At 45.3% G+C, this 20,833-nt stretch overlaps 2 protein-coding genes across 2 annotated transcripts in view; one reads left to right on the top strand and one right to left on the bottom strand.

Annotated features, from left to right (window-relative positions):
* Positions 1-2,109, bottom strand: part of LOC126475491 (lazarillo protein) — a 59,652-nt gene extending 57,543 nt beyond the window's left edge. The window contains exon 1 of the mRNA XM_050103401.1: positions 1,956-2,109. The gene's annotated coding sequence lies outside the window, so the exon portion shown is untranslated. The remainder of the gene's footprint in view (positions 1-1,955) is intronic.
* Positions 2,110-8,992: 6,883 nt separating this feature from the next.
* Positions 8,993-20,128, top strand: LOC126415796 (uncharacterized). Its single transcript, XM_050083460.1, has 3 exons — positions 8,993-9,020; positions 17,366-17,804; positions 20,092-20,128. Exons 1-3 carry the CDS (start codon positions 8,993-8,995, stop codon positions 20,126-20,128), a joined length of 504 nt encoding a protein of 167 aa, XP_049939417.1.
* Positions 20,129-20,833: the final 705 nt, after the last annotated feature.

The raw sequence follows: 20,833 nt of genomic DNA, 5'->3' as shown, positions 1-20,833 counted from the left end.
CAGTACCTCATGTGGCAGTTCTGCATGTTTCGCAGGAGAGCTTCTGTGAAGTTTGGAAGCTAGGAGACGAGGTACTGGCAGACGTAAAGCTGTGAGGACGGGGCGTGAGTCGTGCTTGCGGACCTCAGGTGGTAGAGCACTTCCCCGCGAAAGGCAAAGGTCCCGAGTTCGAGTCTCGGTCTGGTACACAGTTTTAATCTGATAGGAAGTTTCAAAATGGAGTTTTGTTCGAAATATTCCCCCGGTAAAGAGATCCTGTTACTTGATATTTTTCAAAGAAGTCATGCAGCGTCCTTTACATGCTGTTACGGCAGTTCTCGAAAACTAAACAAAGCTCTAGAGCGTGATGGAATGCCTATGAGATTCTGTACTCAAATTGCTGCTTTGTTAGCCTTTCTTTCAACTATTAAGTACATCTCTCGAATATAAGTGTCATGCCCAATAGCTGGAAGAAAGTACAGGTCACGGCCGTCTACGCAAAGAACGGTAGCACAAGTGGCGCACAAAACTACCGTTCAGTGTCCTTTACATCCATCCGTAGTAGAATATTAGAACATACCCCGAGCTCAAACATAATGAGATATCACGTAGGGAAGGACTTCCTCCATGCCAACCTGATGGATTCCGAGACCACAGATCATGTGAAACCTACCTCGCATTTTTCTCACATGAGACACAAAGTCATGGACCAGGCAGTCAGATTCAGTATTCCTCGGTTTCCGAAAAGAATGTGAGTCAACATCAGATCCACTTTTATGAACAAAAGTACAATTGTATGGAGTATCAAGCGAAATTTGAGGCTAAATTGTGGACTTTTTGGTAGGTAGGGGGCAACAAGTTATCTCGGATGGAGACTCATGGACAGGTGTAGAAATGTGTCCTGCAGGGAAGTGTGCTGGAACCCTTATTGTTCGTGTTCTGTATTAATGACCAGTAACCTCTCACTTTTGCAAATGATGCAGTTATCTATAATGATGCGCTGTCTGGAAGAAGTTGCGCAAATAATCAATGAGACTTGATAAATATTCAAAGTGGTACAAAGATTCGCAACTCGTTCTAAATGTTCAGAAATGTAAAACTGAACGCTTTGCGAAACGGAAAAAAGTAGTATCCTTTGACTAGAATATCAACGAGTCACAACTGATATCTGTCAACTCATACAAATATTTGGGCTAACAATTTGTAGGGATACGAAATGGAAAGCTCTCATACGCTCAGTTGTAGACAAAGCAGGTGTCAGGCTGCGGTTCATTCATTAATAGGGAAATGCAATCAATCTAAGAAGGAGAATGCATACGAAACATTCGTGCGAGCTGTCGCAGTATATTGCTCAAGTTTGTGAGACCCGTACCAAATAGAACTAACCGGGTATACTGAAAGGATACAGAGAAGGGCAGTACGAATGATCGCGCGTTTGTTTCACGCACTGGAAAGTGCCACGAAGATGCTGAGAGAGCTCAACTGGCAGACGCTTGAAGATAGACGTAAGATAGGCCGTGACGGCCTACTTAAGGAATTTCTAGAACCTACTTTAAATGAGCAATGTAGGAATATATTGCATTCCTATAAACATCGCTAAAGCAATATAATACACACACAGCAATATTTAAACTGTCTTTCTTCCCGCGCTCTATAAGTGAATGCAACTGGGAAAAGCCCTAATGAGTTGTACAGTGTGAAATACCCTCAATCATGCACTTCACAGTGGTTTGCATACTATAAATGTGTCCAAATTACGTTAATAACAAAGTATGTAGGCACACAGTCTTAACACCTTCCATTCCTGAATGGAAGGAAAATAAAGGCTAACATATTTTATAATAAAAAATAGTTTCTTCCACGTACTGTGTAATGACTGGAACGGCACAGACAAAATTTTAACCATAAGCTATTTCAGACAGAACGTAAGCTTGCATTAGTCACTGGCTAAAGTAGCCCAGTCCTCCGAAACTTACGGTGGCAGAGCGGTCTGAAGTCGGTCGGTGACCTGTGCGCTTTAGCAGCGTTCCTGCGGGCGGGCGTGGCGGGCGGCGGTTGCGCTGAGGTGGCACCAGTTGCACAACACGTGCTGCACCTGTGGCTTCCGGAGCGCGACTGAGGGGCGCGCAGGCCGAGGTGTGACCGTCGGCGCAGGTCGGGTCGCGTCGGATCGAGCCGGCTCGGGTCGGAAGTCTGGTCGACTGGCGCCTGTCATCGACCAGGCGCCAAGTCTTGACACCAAGTGCGTAGTCCGGATGACTGCGCGTCACGTGCTTTTTACGTTCCTCGTCGGATATGCCGATACCAGAAAACTGAGACTTTCAACTACTCGATGAAGTTTCAAATGGTTGAAAAATCACTCAACGGGAAACTCAAAGCTAGATCCACAGGTTGTGCAGTTTGCGGGCGGCTCTAAACCTAACGGATAGATGAAACTTCGACGGTTTAAATGTCAATATCGCTGCTCATTTCTTAAATAGCTCCCTGTTTTATACTTTTACAACTACGAAACATGCCTCCATAATAACTTCCCTGCTACACACGATTTACTGGGAGCTAACATCGCCGTAGTTGCCAGAAACATCATCATCTTGCCCAACGTAAAGTCCCGAGCGACTGGAAAAAAGCGCAGGTGACGCCTGTATATAAGAAGGGTAGAAGGACGGATCCTCAAAATTACAGACCAATATCCTTAACATCAGTTTTTCCAGGATTCTCGAACATATTCTCAGTTCGAATATAATGAATTTCCTTGAGACAGAGAAGTTGCTGTCCATGCATCAGCACGGCTTTAGAAAGCATCGCTCCTGCTAAACGCAACTCGCCCTTTTTTCACATGGTATCTTGCGAACCATGGATGAAGGGTATCAGACGGATGCGATATTCCTTGATTTCCGGAAAGCGTTTGACTCGGTGCCCCACCGCAGACTCCTAACTAAGGTACGAGCAGATGGGATTGGTTCCCCAGTATGTGAGTGGCTCGAAGACTTCTTGAGTAATAGAACCCAGTACGTTGTCCTCGATGGTGAGTGTTCATCGGAGGTGAGGGTATCATCTGGAGTGCCCCAGGGAAGTGTGGTAGGTCCGCTGTTGTTTTCTATCTACATAAATGATCTTTTGGATAGGGTGGATAGCAATGTGCGGTTGTTTGCTGATGATGCTATGGTGTACGGGAAGGTGACGTCGTTGAGTGACTGTAGGAGGATACAAGATGACTTGGACAGGATTTGTGATTGGTGTAAAGAATGGCAGCTAACTCTAAATATAGATAAACGTAAATTAATGCAGGTGAACAGGAAAAAGAATCCGGTAATGTTTGAATACTCCATTAGTAGTGTAGCCCTTGACACAGTCACGTCGATTAAATATTTGGACGTAACATTGCAGAACGATACGAAGTGGGACGCGCATGTAATGGCAGTTGTGGGGAAGGCGGATAGCTGTCTTCGGTTCATTGGTAGAATTTTGGGAAAATGTGGTTCATCTGTAAAAGAGACCGCTTATAAAACATTAATACGACCTATTCTTGAGTACTGCTGGAGCGTTTGGGATCCCTATCAGGTCGGATTGAGGGAGGACATAGAAGCAATTCAGAGGCAGGCTGCTAGATTTGTTACTGGTAGGTTTGGTCATCACGCGAGTGTTACGGAAATGCTTCAGGAACTCGGGTGGGAGTCTCTGAAGGAAAGGAGGCGTTCTTTTCGTGAATTGCTACTGAGGAAATTTAGAGAACCAGCATTTGAGGCTGACTGCAGTACAATTTTACTGCCGTCAACTTACATTTCGCGGAAAGACCACAAAGACAAGATAAGAGAGTTTAGGGCTCGTACAGAGGCATATAGGCAGTCATTTTTCCCTCGTTCTGTTTGGGAGTGGAACACGGAGAGAAGATGCTAGTTGTGGTACGAGGTACCCTCCGCCACGCACCGTATGGTGGATTGCGGAGTATGTATGTAGATGTAGATATCGTCGTCTTAGCGCCAGCCATACCCTCGTCATCCACATTTTGATCGAACAATCGTCAAAAGAAATCATTTTATCGTATTTTGATCCTATTTGCTGCATCCATATTTTTCAAGCCACTGCAGATTGCATGGTAGACGGTACTTCTCACTGTACCACTTATCTTCAGCTCTTCCAGTTCCATTCACATATTCAGGTGAAATTGTTCCCTTTTGAATATCAAACGTTGATTTATATATCCATACTAGTAATAAAACTGTAAAACTGTCATGTGTATACATTAAAAATATTTGTCAAAAACTGATAGTAGATGATGCACAGAGTGTAACACAATACAATAAGACTATTTTAAAAAAAGTCTCCAAAATCACTAGACGAATTTTCATGGGGTTTTCACAGGTTACTTGAATATAGCTTGGGACGACATGCAGACTTCATTTGATCAAAATCGGATTACGGAGAAAAAGATATCTTAATTAAAAACTATAAGCTTACGGGTGGAGGCCACGACGTTGGGGTCACGGATTTACTTCAGACTTTAGTAGGCCACTAAAATTGTCTTGTGACAGCCAGAGCGAGAGCACCAGCAGCAGCGAGTACTGTTTGTATAAAGCGTTTTTGTACTTATTTGCTGCGCTTAGCTTTTAAATAGTTTTTCTGGGAAAACCTAGCGTAGTTTTCGCGTCTCGTATTTCAGTGAGTGTTTCTTGATTATCAGAGTAGCTCATCAGAAGATTATCTTGGGAATTTGTCACCGTATAGAGTAGGGTAAACATAGTCATGTGTAGGGACTGTGGTTGTTGTGAGCGGACGCAAGGAGAATTGGCCACTCTTCGGGGTCAGGTGGAGGCTTTGTCTGTTAGGCTCATCGAGCTCGAGGCGCAGGCGTCGGCTCGTAGTGGCGTTGGGGCAACTGTGGTGAGACCTATGCCTACTTCGGTGGCCTTGGAATCACATGGAACCCCTGATGTCGCTGCGTCTTCCGGCAATGAGCATCTTACCGGTCAGCCATCACTCCAGGGTGAATGGCGGACAGTGGTGGGCTCGCGCGTGCATGGCCGAAAGGCGAAGGTGGGATCTGGCCGCGTGGCAGCTGCCTTACCCCTTTCCAACAGGTACGGGGTGCTTCCTAGTGGTGATGACATCGTTTCCGAGCCACCACAGGATGCCTCGCCTGTTGGGCCAGTGGCCGATTCTCCGGCAAGGTCCCGACAGTCACAGAGGGCGGGCCTATTAGTTATAGGGAGCTCCAACGTTAGGCGGGTTATGGAGCCCCTCAGGAAAATAGCGGGTAGGTCGGGGAAGAATGCCAGTGTGCACTCGGTGTGCTTGCCAGGGGGTCTCGTCCGTAATGTGGAGGAGGCCCTTCCGGCAGCTATTGAACGCACTGGGTGTGACCGGCTGCAGATACTAGCACATGTCGGAACGAATGACGCCTGCCGCTTGGGTTCTGAGGCCATCCTTGGTTCCTTCCGGCGGCTGGCTGATTTGGTGAAGACAACCAGCATCGCACGCGGAGTGCAAGCTGAGCTTAATATCTGCAGCATAGTGCCCAGAGTCGATCGCGGTCCTCTGGTTTGGAGCCGTGTGGAGGGTCTAAACCAGAGGCTCAGACGACTCTGCGACTATAATGGTTGCAAATTCATCGACCTCCGTTATTGGGTGGAGAACTGTAGGGCCCCCCTAGACAGGTCAGGCGTGCACTACACACCGGAAGCAGCTACTAGGGTAGCAGAGTACGTGTGGCGTGCACACGGGGGTTTTTTAGGTTAGAGGGACCCCCCCTTGGGCGAAACGATGAAATACCTGACGGCTTACCAGAGAGGACATTATCATCGTTGATAAAGAACGTCCGTCCTCAGAGACCAAAAACAGGAAAAGTTAACGTAATATTGGTAAACTGCAGGAGTATCCAGGGCAAGGTTCCTGAATTAGTATCTCTTATTGAAGGAAATAGTGCGCATATAGTATTAGGAACGGAAAGTTGGTTAAAACCGGAAGTGAACAGTAACGAAATCCTAGACACAGAATGGAATATTACCGCAAGGATAGGATAAACGCCAATGGTGGAGGAGTATTTATAGCAGTAAAGAATTCAATAATATCCAGTGAAGTTATTAGCGAATGCGAATGTGAAATAATCTGGGTTAAGTTAAGTATCAAAGGTGGGTCAGATATGATAGTCGGATGCTTCTATAGACCACCTGCATCAGCAACCGTAGTAGTTGAGCGCCTCAGAGAGAACCTGCAGAACGTCGTGAAGAAGTTTCGTGATCATACTATTGTAATAGGGGGAGACTTCAATCTACCAGGTATAGAATGGGATAGTCACACAATCAGAACTGGAGCCAGGGACAGAGACTCTTGTGACATTATCCTGACTGCCTTGTCCGAGAATTACTTCGAGCAGATAGTTAGAGAACCAACTCGTGAAGCTAACGTTTTAGACCTCATAGCAACAAATAGACCGGAACTTTTCGACTCCGTGAATGTAGAAGAGGGTATCAGTGATCATAAGTCAGTGGTTGCATCAATGACTACAAGTGTAATAAGAAATGCCAAGAAAGGAAGGAAAATATATTTGCTTAACAAGAGTGATAGGGCACAAATCGCAGAATATCTGAGTGACCACCATCAGACGTTCATTTCTGAGGAAGAGGATGTGGAACAAAAATGGAAAAAATTCAGAAACATCGTCCAGTACGCCTTAGATAAGTTCGTACCGACTAAGGTCCAAAGCGAGGGGAAAGATCCACCGTGGTATAACAATCATGTACGAAAGGTACTACGGAAACAAAGAAAGCTTCATCATAGGTTTAAGAGTAGTCGAATCATAGCTGATAAGGAAAAGCTGAACGAAGCGAAAAAGAGCGTAAAGAGAGCAATGAGAGAAGCATTCAACGAATTCGAACATAAAACATTGGCAAACAATCTAAACAAGAACCCTAAAAAGTTTTGGTCATATGTAAAATCGGTAAGCGGATCTAAATCCCCTATTCAGTCACTCGTTGACCACGATGGCACCGAAACAGAGGACGACCGAAGAGAGGCAGAAATACTGAATTCAGTGTTCCGAAACTGTTTCACTGCGGAAAATCGTAACACGGTCCCTGACTTCAGCCGTCGCACGGACGCCAAAATGGAAAATATTGAAATAAACGATATCGGAATTGAAAAACAACTGCTATCACTTAGTAGCGGAAAAGCATCCGGACCAGACGAGATACCCTTAAGATTCTACAGTGATTATACTAAAGAACTTACCCCCTTTCTATCAGCAATTTATCGTAGATCGCTGGAAGAACGTAAAGTACCTAGCGACTGGAAGAAAGCGCAGGTCGTTCCCATTTTCAAGAAGGGTCATAAATCAGATGCGAATAATTATAGGCCTATTTCGCTTACGTCAATCTGTTGTAGAATAATGGAACATGTTTTGTGTTCTCGTATTATGACGTTCTTAGATAATACAAATCTCCTTCATCATAACCAATGGATTCCGCAAACAGAGATCATGTGAAACTCAGCTCGCCCTATTTGCCCAAGAAATTCACAGTGCCGTAGACACTGGCGAGCAGATTGATGCCGTATTCCTGGACTTCAGGAAGGCATTTGATACGGTTCCGCACTTACGTTTAGTGAAAAAAATACGAGCTTACGGAATATCGGACCAGGTTTGTGATTGGATTCAGGATTTCCTAGAAGAAAGAACACAACATGTCATTCTTAACGGTTCAAAATCTGCAGATGTAGAGGTAATTTCGGGAGTACCGCAGGGAAGCGTGATAGGACCTTTATTGTTTACAATATACATAAATGACTTAGTTGACAACATCGGTAGCTCCGTGAGGCTATTTGCAGATGACACGGTTGTCTACAAGAAAGTAGCAACATCAGAAGACTCGTACGTACTCCAGGAGGACCTGCACAGGATTAATGCATGGTGCGACAGCTGGCAGCTTTCCCTAAACGTAGATAAATGTAATATAATGTGCATACATAGGGGCAGAAATCCATTCCAGTACGATTATGCCATAGGTGGTAAATCATTGGAAGCGGTAACGACCGTAAAATACTTAGGAGTTACTATCCGGAGCGATCTGAAGTGGAATGATCACATAAAACAAATAGTGGGAAAAGCAGGCGCCAGGTTGAGATTCATAGGAAGAATTCTAAGAAAATGTGACTCATCGACGAAAGAAGTAGCTTACAAAACGCTTGTTCGTCCGATTCTTGAGTATTGCTCATCAGTATGGGACCCTTACCAGGTTGGATTAATAGAAGAGATAGACATGATCCAGCGAAAAGCAGCGCGATTCGTCATGGGGACATTTAGTCAGCGCGAGAGCGTTACGGAGATGCTGAACAAGCTCCAGTGGCGGACACTTCAAGAAAGGCGTTACGCAATACGGAGAGGTTTATTATCGAAATTACGAGAGAGCACATTCCGGGAAGAGATGGGCAACATATTACTACCGCCCACATATATCTCGCGTAATGATCACAACGAAAAGATCCGAGAAATTAGAGCAAATACGGAGACTTACAAGCAGTCGTTCTTCCCACGCACAATTCGTGAATGGAACAGGGAAGGGGGGATCAGATAGTGGTACAATAAGTACCCTCCGCCACACACCGTAAGGTGGCTCGCGGAGTATAGATGTAGATGTAGATGTAAAACAACGCAACGTGCATGTAATAAGGTGCTCTACTCTGGCCACACCGAGGAAATCTGCAACAGAAGTCTTACGCATTTATATTGTAACTGATGTAGCTCTGCATAGGGGCCGGAAGTTAGAGCTCATGGTGGTCAAGTGGTTTATAGCCAGCACCGTAGCTCAGCGTGTTCGGGCAACAACAAACAAAATAAGATTTGTGAGAAAACAAAAAAAGTTGGTTGACATTCGAGTTCCTTCAGACGATTCGACTACCACTTAAATCTTCGTTCTTGTAGTACTAGTGTAAATTCTGTGATATTCAAAATTTTTGCACCTACACCGTTGGTACTTGCTACATTAGCAACGTCTCACGGTTACGCAGGGTAACTGCCAAAATGGGGCAGCCTATGTGTCTGCAGAAAAGTATGACCCGTATACATTTTCAGAAAAACTTTACACGTTCCTTCATTTACTTGTCGATAGTTATGAATGTTTTTATAATAATTAAATTTAATTAAAAATATTAAGCAGTCAAATTTCGAAAATTCACTAAAACTTCAAGTAAATGCAGGTGTTTTTTTAATTATATTAGCTCTCAAATGTCATGTAAATTAAATAATATGACCAGTGATGAAAAAAGGTGATGAAAAAAGTTTAGATTAAAAACTAAGCTTGAGCAAGAGTCCAACCGTCGCCTCGTATTACGTAGGCGCGAACGCTAACAACTTCTTTTTTTAAAAAGTGTTCTCATTGTATTCGTTAGTGTTCGTTGCATTTGTTCGGGGCGGACGTCCCTTGACATCCGTTCAAGTACATGGTCAATCCATTCACTCATTTTTTTTATTTCAGAGGGCAGCTAACCCTCTGATCGAAAGTGCCTTTTTTTCATATTTTGTTCGTTATTGTGCGGTGTATTAGGTCGTAGCGGACATCAAATGACATCCGTTGAAGTTCGTTCTTGATCCGTTCACTCAGCTTTTTTTATTACAGAGACGAGCCAGCTCTCTGACGGAACACGCTGAGCTACCGTGCCGGCTTGACCACCAGGGACTCTTAACGTCCTGCATCTACTCACAGGTACATCAGTTACATAACAGACGAGTAAAATTTCTTTTGAGATTTTCTCGGAATTGCCAGAATAGTGCTCATATTATGTTGTTTTAGTGGCCTACTAAAGGTGTACAAAGTCTGAAGTACATCTGTGATCGCAGCGTCGTGGCCTCCCCTTGTTAGTAGTTCGAACGTTCACCTCATTGACACAATCATCAAGTCGTAGCACACCAAAGAACCAATAGATGACACTGTTAGTTTCTTAGTACTCTAAACAACCAATAGATGGCACTGCGTCAGTAAGAGAATTAAGCGGAGCAATCTTACATACACAAATACAAACTAACACTGAATATACTTGCCTAGGAAATACATATTTCCTGATTTCACATTGTATATTAAAAACTTAACAAAATTGCTTTGATACTTTGGATAAATTTTATTTATATTTGACCTCTCGGCTAGAAGAAAAACCGAATTAATTGACTTTGATTTCTGATTCGGATGGCTACTTATTACATTTTGATTTAATTTTGTTTGGGAATAAGTCTGCCTAGAAAACAGTCGAGTCCTCCTCAGTGCCCTACAATGCCTGAAAAGACTGAGCACTATGCGGCCACAAGACTCCAACGAAGTTCATGAGGCGAGAATTACTGCAGCTCGAGAACATCAGGCTTTAAATCGCTCTTTGGAAACTCCTATCGAAAGCGAGGTGTAACGTAACTCTGATCGAGAGAGTCATGCATTATCTTGCTCCTCACTACATATTATATAGATGTGATCCAGCCATAGATACTTCGGCTACCTGCGTACAGTTCTTGATATTCTGAGTGTGTGTTGTCTAGTTACCAGCACAATTTGGTACATACAATTTGACCGCATATCGTTGATTGATTTCACGATTATCTGCGGGTTCGTCTCGTATGAGGAAGAATATGGCGAGAAAAGGAATATTCCTTTCTACGGTCACTTCCAGAGCCGACGGCCTTGCCGCAGTGGTAACACCGGTTCCCGTCAGGACTGGCACTTGGATGGGTGACCATCCGGTCTGCCGAGCTCTGTTGGCAAGCGGGGTGCACTCAGCCTTTGCCTTTGTGAGGCAAACTGAGGAGCTACCTGATTGAGCGTTAGCGGCTCCGGTCTCGTAAACTGACATAGGACCGGGAGTGCGGTGTGCTGACCACATGCCCCTCCATTTCCGCATCCAGTGACGCCCGTCGTCTGAGGGTGACACGGCGGCCGGTCGGTACCGTTAGGCCTTCATGGCCTGTTCGGACGTAGTTTAGTTTAGTTTTTTGGTCACTTCCAGAAACTGTCGTAAAATTGTCAGTCATTGATTTTCTCCGCCGTGCAGAGAGTGTGTGATGCAGCTTAAACAGGCACTTGACAAGATTAGTGAATCGGTTTCTGCACTGTTTCAGACATTTCAAAAATTAATGTACCATGGGATTATTTCGCAGGTGTTTGAATTTTCATCAGAATTCAGCTGCTATCTCTTATGTCCTTGTAACACAAAAATATGTTGTTTTTTTAATAACATCGTCGAAGTATTGTATAACCAAAGCCACACTACTAACTTTTAAAATTTCTCAAAATTTAATAACATTATCATGTATAAAATTCCATATTAACCACAACTGCAATAATCTGCCTCTAGGATACATAAGGTGGTATACATAATACAACGAATAGTAGCTTTTTACATAAATAGGGCTTATTTTCACCAACGATATACAGTGGTAGGCTACGTAATACTAAGGCTGAACTCATTCCCTAAAAACTGAACTTTATTCTGGAGTGGCCTGTGAGCGACTGATTACATTCTTCCAGACATACACTACAATAAAATTTCATTCTTTTATTTCGCTGACAGATCGTAATCGCCGTGGGAGCTGTGGTGTAGCTTCAGCCTACTTTTTGTGGTGAAAGGCCGTCGACGTGATAAACCTGTGCTGCCCTAAATACAGGCTTCAGCGTTCGCCGACCTCCACAAAATACTAGCAACAAGTAAAAGCAAACAAACACTGTATAATATTGATGTAATAAACTCTTTAGTTTAATTACCTACAGTATCACGTGCATCGTGTAGGCGGCAAGCTCTCATTGTGATACCGCGCCACTTCAGAGCTACTACAACATGGAGCGTGGGCTGAATGATTTCTTAAACATCTCTGTGGTAATTAGCCCACCTTTGTCTTAGCCAGGCGAAGTAAGTTCCACATTCCTCCCGTTCTTTAAAATTTGTAAGTAGGCTTTCACGAGATATTTTCATAAGAAGGCAAAAACCTCCGCTCTGAATGTAGAAAGTTTTATTTATTAAAACCACGTTCGGTTTCATGCCAATTTGCGCGCATTCTCACGTGATTTAAACGGGGATTAGAAAGGAACTATTTTACAATATTTCTTTTTCTACTGGCTCAGTAAATATTGTTAAATATGTAGTAAACTAGACCTGTGTAGTAGTTACTTACATAAATTGTGTCTACAACATTATTTTACGCTGCCCTGAAGCCTCTCCTCATCCTACCCATCATTTATAAGTTAAAATCCTGTACAAGCGTTTGTCAAATTGATAAAAAGTGGCTGTCCTTAAAAAACGAGTATTTTGTGAAGAGAAAATAAAATAAGCCCTACAAAGCGTACGAAATTGTTTATGAGCACCAATAAGAACACACATTTTATCGGCTCGGAGGGATGCGGGCACTATCATAAGGAACAGAACATTGCAAGCAGCCATGTGGTCAATTGCATTGGCGGCGGTATCCGAAAACCCGGCGAGATTGCGCTAGAGAATGTGGGACTAGTGCACTGAACAGTGAAGCATGGAAGAGGGGGAGGTTCTGTAAAAATAAATTACAATTTAAATCAGCAAGTGATGTAAAACATAGACGATATGTGGACAGAGCGTTAATACCGTAATTCCCGTATGATGCAGACTACTGAGGTTTATAATGGACGTTATACCACACAATTTGAAAAACAGCAAAGAATTTGTTATATCCTAGCCAGTAATGCCACCCGAGCCCGCTGCCAAAAGGTTGGCAGCATCAAAGTCCGGACGCCGTCCGCATAGGCAGCGCCAGCGAGACAGGAAATCGCCGCAGGTCTGCGCGCGCCACCGCTGGCTTCTGGTTTCTTAAGCGCTGGAGTCGCGAGCGCTGGGACAGTTGTATTCGCCGCTCAGTTGTAGACTCGCCACCGAATTGTGTACTTGCTAGTCAGTTGTGTGTTCATCGCAGCAGAGTTGTTGTTTGTCGTCAGCCGACGTTGACCTAGCCGCTCCGACTCGAACTAGACAGATTTCTGTTCACTACTGTGTTTCTGTATCTTCGTTAATAAAGATAAGTACCGACTTTTATTTAATCCGAATGTTTGGGTTTTCATCTTTCTGTTCACTGTTCCAGCGGACCGGTCGGCCCGCTATTAAAAGTGTGGCGGTGACTTCGTAAGCCGTTCTACAGCGAATTGCTTGTCGCTACGAACACCGCCACAAAACTGGCGACGAGAACTTCCGAACTCGTGTGCAGGGCTGGTTCAACTTGTTTCTGGTTATACTAATTATAGCGATAAAAATTTGGGGGCTGGTTTAATTTGTGTTCACTATGTCTGCCGAATTACAACAGTTGATCTTGTTACAGAGTCAGCAAATACAAAGTCTGGTGGAAGCAATTGCCAAACAAGCGGCTAATCCACCAACACAAAAGGAACAAGCACAGGCAGCACCACCTTTCCGTGCTTTTGATGCATCACGAGAAGAATGGCGAGAATATTTCGCGCAGTTGCAGGCGCACATGACAGTCTACAAAATCACAGGTACTGAGCGGCAGCTTTATTTAATTTCCACTGCAGGCGTGGAAGTCTATCGACTACTTTGTAAGTTGTTCCCGGAATCCCAGCCAGAAGCTTTAGACTATGACGTTGTTGTTAACAAGCTTGCTGAGTATTTCGAGTCGCGAGTTCATGTGGCAGCAGCCAGATTCAAGTTCTTCAGATTAAAGAAACTGCCACATCAATCTAATAAACAGTGTTTAACAGATTCACGGGGCCTCACCCGTCAGTGCCGATTTAATTGTGTGTGTGGAGCTTCCTACTGTGATGTCATGTTACGAGACGCTATTACTCAAAACATTGCAGATTCTCGTATTCGTGCTGCTATCTTAAAGTTGCCTGACCCGTCATTAGAGACTGTGATGAACATCATTGAAGCCCAAGATACTTTTGACTATGCTGAGTGTGAGTTAGATCAGCCATGTATTTCTCAAATTGCCTGTGCTAAGCAAGTTATGTCACGCCCGCGGCCCCACCGGCAGAGTCAGACTGTAAACACTAGCCGGCCGCGTCATGTTAAACACATTCGTCAGCCGCGTGTGCAAAATGATAGAGTTAAGTCTTGCCCTAAGTGTGTTCTTGCTCATCCTCGTGAACGTTGCCCGTTAAGAAACGCGGTTTGTCACTTTTGTCAAAGGAAAGGACACATCCAGACTGTTTGTTTGCGTAAACGCAAGAACAATTCTAGTGCTGCCCAGCCCATGGATATTCATGTTCTTCAAAGCCAGCCCGCCCAGAAGGTCGCGTTTAAAGACTCTTCCACGGTTCGTGTGGGTAATAAACTTGTTCGCAATAAGCCACCCACCCAGCCCTCTGCTATGCGACCCAAGCGTAATTCAAACGCTGTAAAAAGTAATGTACAGACTGCAAGTGCAGCGGGAGTTGTTGTTCCACCCGCCCAACCCACGAGTTGTCGTAAGCAGCGAACACGCGCTAAACGCGCTGATTTTGTGTCTTCCGCCTCCACTGCACCGATCCAGAGACAGTGTAATAAACTATTTGTGAAGCTACGCATCCAGGATAAGACCTTCAATTTTCAATTAGACACTGGTGCGTCTGTGACTCTCATAAATAGTGCTACGTATGCGGCTATCGGCCGCCCTAAACTTTCAGCGGCAAAACATTCTTTGGCTACTTATAGTGGAGAACAAATTCCTGTGTTAGGTGTATGTAGCGTGCCAACCACATTCCGTGGCAATACAAAAACGGTTTCATTCACAGTGCTCCGCGCTACAGACAGTGTAAACATTTTCGGATTAGACTGTTTTGACTTGTTTGGCCTGTCTATCCAAGACAATGTGTTGCAAATTACTTCTGTTGTTGTTCCTCAAGACAGCATAACCGATTTGTGTAAACGGTACAGTGACATATTTAAAGACGAACTAGGTTGTGCTGCGAACTTTGCCGCTCATATTACGTTAAAAGATAATGCTCAGCCTCGATTTTGTCGTGCTCGTCCAGTGCCTCACGCCCTCCGGGCACCTGTAGAAGATGAACTTCGTCGTTGGCAAAACAACGGTGTTATTCAACCCGTTTCAGCGAGCCAGTGGGCTTCTCCCTTAGTTATTATAAAGAAACCGGCTGGCAAGTTAAGTTTGTGTGCTGATTTTAAGTCGACAGTTAATCCTCAGACTGTCATTGATTCTTTTCCTTTGCCTAGACCGGACGAGCTGATGGATAAGTTAGGGGAAGCTCGTTTCTTTTCCAAAATTGATCTCCGTGAAGCATATTTGCAATTGCCCCTCGACGAGCAATCACAACAGTATTTTGTCATAAACACGTCGTTGGGGTTGTTCCGTTTTCTGCGTTTGCCTTTTGGTTGTGCGTCAGCTCCAGCTGTTTTTCAGCGTTTTTTGTCACAACTTCTGGCTAATGTGCCATCGTGTTGCAACTATTTAGACGATATTGTTGTGTCCGGTCGGACGCCTGCTGAACATTTCCGTAATTTTGAGTGTTTGTTTGCAGTGTTGTCTCAGGCAGGCCTACGTTGCAACATCGATAAATGTTCATTTTTCCTTACGGAGATGGAGTATCTGGGACATGTTATTAATGCTCAAGGCATTCATCCCTCCCAGTCACATTTAGCAGCTATTCGTGATTTGCGCGCCCCTCGCAATCTGCATGAATTGCAAGCAGTTCTTGGCAAATTGACATATTATATTAGGTTTATACCTAATGCATCACAGATTGCTGCACCGTTGCATCGTCTCCGCCGTAAGAATGTTCCGTTTGTGTGGTCAGCTGATTGCCAATCTGCCTTTCAGCAGCTTAAAGAGGCTTTATTGAATGATCGTTGTCTGGTCCATTACGACCCTAACAAGCCTCTGGTGTTAGCTTGTGACGCATCTTCTTTCGGCCTCGGTGCTGTGTTGTCTCACCGAGTCGGTAACACCGAACGTCCTATTGCGTTCGCATCTAAATTGCTAAACAAAGCTCAGTGTAATTATAGCCAATTGGACAAGGAAGCGTTGGCTATTGTGTTCGGTGTCACAAAATTCCATCACTACCTCTATGGTAGACCATTCTATTTAGTCACAGATCACAAGCCCCTGACGTCACTGTTTCATCCGTCTAAACCAGTTCCTCAGCGGACAGCTCAGAGACTACAACGTTGGGCTCTTTTGTTATCACAATACCAGTATGAGATACTGTATCGCCCTACAGCTCAGCATGCAAACGCTGACGCGCTTTCTAGATTGCCGATTGCTGCGGATGATGTCTTCGATTCCTCTGAAGACTCTTGCCATCAGATTGGCGCCGATGAGCATCAATCCCTCCGAGATTTTCCGATTGATTATCGTCTGGTGGCACGTGAGACAGCTACGGATCCTCATCTGAGTTTACTATTACGTTTTGTTCAACGTGGTTGGCCGTCCAAGGCAAAGGACATATCGGATCATGTGGTTCGTCGCTATTATCCGCAACGTCATCGTCTGTTTCGCACGGAGTTTTGCTGTTACGCACCGAGAATGACCAGCTTCGTGTAGTGGTTCCCCAAGTGCTCCAATCCAAGGTCCTCGACTTGTTGCATCAAGGTCATTGGGGAGTGGTCCGCACCAAGCAGCTTGCCCGCCGTCATTGTACATGGATCGGCATTGATAAGCAGATTACGCAGATGTCTACAGATTGTTCGACGTGTGCCGAACACCAAGCTGCTCCGCCTCAACGCTATTTTGAGTGGACACGCCCTGCCGGTCCCTGGCAGCGAGTACATATTGATTTCGCTGGTCCATATTGGAATTCTCGTTGGCTCATCGTGATAGATGCATTTAGTAATTTTCCGTTTGTTGTGCCCATGCAGTCTACAACGTCTGCACAAACTATACAGGCGTTGACTTCAATTTTTTGTATTGAGGGTCTTCCAGAAGTTTTAGTGTCTGACAATGGTCCACAATTTACCTCTGCTGAATTTGAAAGTTTTTGTTCTGCCAATGGCATTCGCCATGTTCTTACTCCGCCGTTCCACCCTCAATCGAATGGTGCAGCGGAACGTTTTGTACGCACATTCAAGGATCATATGGACCGCCTTCGTGCTACGCACTCTCGTCAGCAGGCCCTCATCACGTTCCTGTCGTCGTACCGGACCACGCCACGCGACGGCCCTTCGCCTGCGGAGCTTCTCCACGGCCGTCGTCATCGCACCCTACTACGGTTGTTGCACCCCCCAGATCGACCCGCCGCTTCTGAGCATCGCACGCGTTTTCAGCGCAACGACGCCGTTTTTTTCAGAGTTTATCACGGTCGCCGTCGTTGGGAACGTGGTACCGTGATAAGTGTCCAGGGTCGCGGTTTTTATACTGTTCAAGGTGCTACTGGGGTGCACAGGAGGCATCAGAACCAGTTGCGCCGCGCTGGCCGCCCGGATTCTGCCGCTCGTTCTTTGTCCACAGATTTGGTCCGCGGCGGGTTCCAGCCGCGCCTTCCGACTTCGCTGCCGCCCCCAGGGCAGCAGCAGCAGCCGTCGCCGCTACCACGCCGACAGCCCGTCCCGTTGATGCCTCCCGCGCAGCTTCATTCGGGAGCGCCCCAGGTGGTCGCTCCGGCGCCTGCGGTCCCTCTTCAGTCTCCACCGCCTTCGGAGCTGATGGACGTCGACCCCTCAGCCGGGCCGCCTTCCCAAGCGGTGGCTGTGCAGCCTGTCCTGCAGCCACTTTCCTTGGGCTCCCCCAAGGAGTCTGACACCGCAGCGCCTTGTCCGGCGCCCACTCAGCAGCCGTCGACGCAGCGTCAGGAGACGCTGCCTCTCTTCGTGGGTCCCGACGCCCCGTCGCGTCCAGTACCAGAAGCTGCGGCCGTGGTCACAGGCGTGCACCCTGACCTCGGTTTTCAGTCGGTGTTTCCCGAGGCCCCGCGCAGCCAATGCTGGGGTGCGGACCGGGGACTGCCACCGACAACGGTCTCCGCCCCGGTCTCTTCTGCTACGCCTGCGGCCAGACCCCTCCCCCGCCGTCGACGCTCGCCACGTCATTATTCAACGACGGTGCGGCGATTTGGGGGGGGGAGGACTGTTATATCCTAGCCAGTAATGCCACCCGAGCCCGCTGCCAAAAGGTTCGCAGCATCAAAGTCCGGACGCCGTCCGCATAGGCAGCGCCAGCGAGACAGGAAATCGCCGCAGGTCTGCGCGCGCCACCGCTGGCTTCTGGTTTCTTAAGCGCTGGAGTCGCGAGCGCTGGGACAGTTCTGTATTCGCCGCTCAGTTGTAGACTCGCCACCGAATTGTGTACTTGCTAGTCAGTTGTGTGTTCATCGCAGCAGAGTTGTTGTTTGTCGTCAGCCGACGTTGACCTAGCCGCTCCGACTCGAACTAGACAGATTTCTGTTCACTACTGTGTTTCTGTATCTTCGTTAATAAAGATAAGTACCGACTTTTATTTAATCCGAGTGTTTGGGTTTTCATCTTTCTGTTCACTGTTCCAGCGGACCGGTCGGCCCGCTATTAAAAGTGTGGCGGTGACTTCGTAAGCCGTTCTACAGCGAATTGCTTGTCGCTACGAACACCGCCACAAAAGAATTTATAAACAGTAAAAGCTTATACCTCGTATGTGCAGTAAAATACGTTGTCAAAAACAAGAACAATGGGCTGTCTGTTTAAGTAATCAAAATTTCCTAAATTACTTCTGTATCTCAGTTATCTGTGAGTGTTCAAGATGAGCTCAGGAGGTTTTTGTAATAATATAATATATTAACGTTGTTACCTTTATTATCCAAAAATATGATTTGCATACTGTCGAGTATATCGGTGATCTGACGTCATGGACCGCGTAAATGCGCAATTGTTGCTGATGCTGAATTCGCGCCCTTGGAATACTCCGTAAGCTGAATTGAAAAACTTCTATTGCCTTGGCCTATATATTTGGCGTCACTTTGCTGAAATGAGATGTAGTAGACACCCGATAACTTAAACCTATCCCGAAGCATACTTTCCACATGTTTACATTTTTAGCCGTTGTTCATAGGAATATCATAAGCCAGAATTATGTTTTCTGAAACCAAGCATTCGCCTATTCAATCAAAAATATCTCCGTGTCCGCATCGCCGATAACCGATAATATGGTGTGTTATTAATTGTGCTTATGTACATTTTCGATCGCTTTGTAGGACTCATTTTATTCTCTCCGACCAAATATTGTCTTTTTTAGGGAACTCCCTTTTTATCAGTTTGACAAACGCTTCCAGCGAGTTTTAATTTTGTCAGTGGCATGAAGTACGGGGAGAGGCTTCAGGACATCGTGTAAAATAATGTTGTAGACACAATTTGTGTAAGTACCTAATGCACAGGACTATGCTATTCCATACAGGAATATTTACTAAGCCAGTGTAAAACGAAAGATTGTAAAATAGTTCCTTTCTAAACCCTGTTTAGATCACCTGAGGATGCACCTAAATTGGCTTGAAACGGGTGGTGGTTTTTAAAAACTTTCTACAGCTAGAGCGGAGTTTTTTTGGCCTTCTTATGGAAATGTGGACATTTGGCTGCTGTTGTCCGCAGTTCTAAATGTCAGGGGGCTGTTTGCGTCGATCTTGAAGTGTTTACAAGTTCAGTTTTTTCAATACCTCCGTGATGCTCTCCAGTTAGTTGTACAAATCTGTGACGATTCATGATGACCTGTACAGGGTATTTCGAAAACACTTTTACATTTCTTCCAACAAAACAAGAAAAAAAGTTCACAGAAACATATTTTCGAAAATCTTTAGTTTCCGATTTGTTAACGAAAGTCTGAAATTTAGGTTACTGGAAGTCATGAACACACAAACTCATAATAAACGCTCTAAATGTCTTCTTGTTTCTAAACACTCATCCACTTGTCGACTCATGGGCTGTTTCACCCTTTCAAATACTCTGTGACGGTTTCGACTGGTTTCGCGGGATTTCATGGCACGCCGATGAAGAGTTTCTGCATCCGGATGGTTTGCTGTATGGACCAATTGCTTTAGGTGCCCCAGAGATAACAGTCCGAAAAACTGTGGTGGAGAAAATTTGCAGACAGTGGAACTGGTCGTCCTCTACAATCCATCTGTGAAGCTAGATACCAGCCGGTGTATCTCGTACGTTGAGACTGAAATGTTCTAGAGCTGCGTTACGCATAAATTACATGTTTCTTATTGTTTGCAGGGGCACATCTTCTAGTAGGTCTTGGGGGATGTTATGAATAAAGTCGTGTAGTCAGTGTTACGGCATAAAGTCAAGAGCCGGCACGCCAGTCGGGAACGGCAGAGAAGAGACGGCTGTGAGAAGACGTCAGCCAATCGCACGCTGCAAGATCACCACGTGTCCGAAAGAACAGACACCATCTTCGTATAGAGAAGGCTTACCGGCCAATGATCTTCTTCAGTGCGGATGCACTCACATTGGTGAAACTCTTACGGGAATCGGTAGATTGACTGCCGCGGTTAATCAGTATAGTGGGCTGGGGCACTACAAATGTAGTACGCGAACAGTGAGTTGGAAACGTAGGTCTCACGGGGAGCGTGCCAGAGATAAAACCCTGCAGTAGCACTATACTCTGTGTCCTCGATGGCTCAGTCAGTTACACTTATTAACATTCAGGATCAATTGCCTGTCCCTGCACCATTCCCCAATCCTCTGCAGGTCCTTTTACCAACTGCTACAGCCTCCTGGCGTTGCCACTTTCTTGTAGACATCCGCTTCATAAGCGTAAAAGGGATCTTTAATGTTAATTTACAACGTTTAAATATTTTGTAAAATCACAAGCTTTGGACAAGCAACTTACTATTTTCAGGTACTAAAAACGACATTAACTACAGGCCAAGCGTCCAGACATGATAATTTTTATGTAGGTCAGCGTTATTCAGGAACTGCATCAAAATTATAAAATCCAGGAAAATATCTGATT

The sequence above is a fragment of the Schistocerca serialis genome, chromosome 1 (assembly GCF_023864345.2).
Source record: "Schistocerca serialis cubense isolate TAMUIC-IGC-003099 chromosome 1, iqSchSeri2.2, whole genome shotgun sequence".
Lineage (NCBI taxonomy): Eukaryota > Metazoa > Arthropoda > Insecta > Orthoptera > Acrididae > Schistocerca > Schistocerca serialis.
The sequence above is the reverse complement of the archived record's forward strand: the minus strand, read 5'-3'. Positions and strand labels throughout refer to the sequence as shown.

Coding starts and splice junctions, on each gene's coding strand:
- LOC126415796 (XM_050083460.1), top strand. CDS start 8,993: ATGGGGCAGCCTATGTGTCTGCAGAAAA. Junction 9,021..17,365: donor GCCTATGTGTCTGCAGAAAA/GTATGACCCGTA, acceptor CTTTGTCCACAG/ATTTGGTCCGCGGCGGGTTC. Junction 17,805..20,091: donor CACCCTGACCTCGGTTTTCA/GTCGGTGTTTCC, acceptor TATTGTTTGCAG/GGGCACATCTTCTAGTAGGT.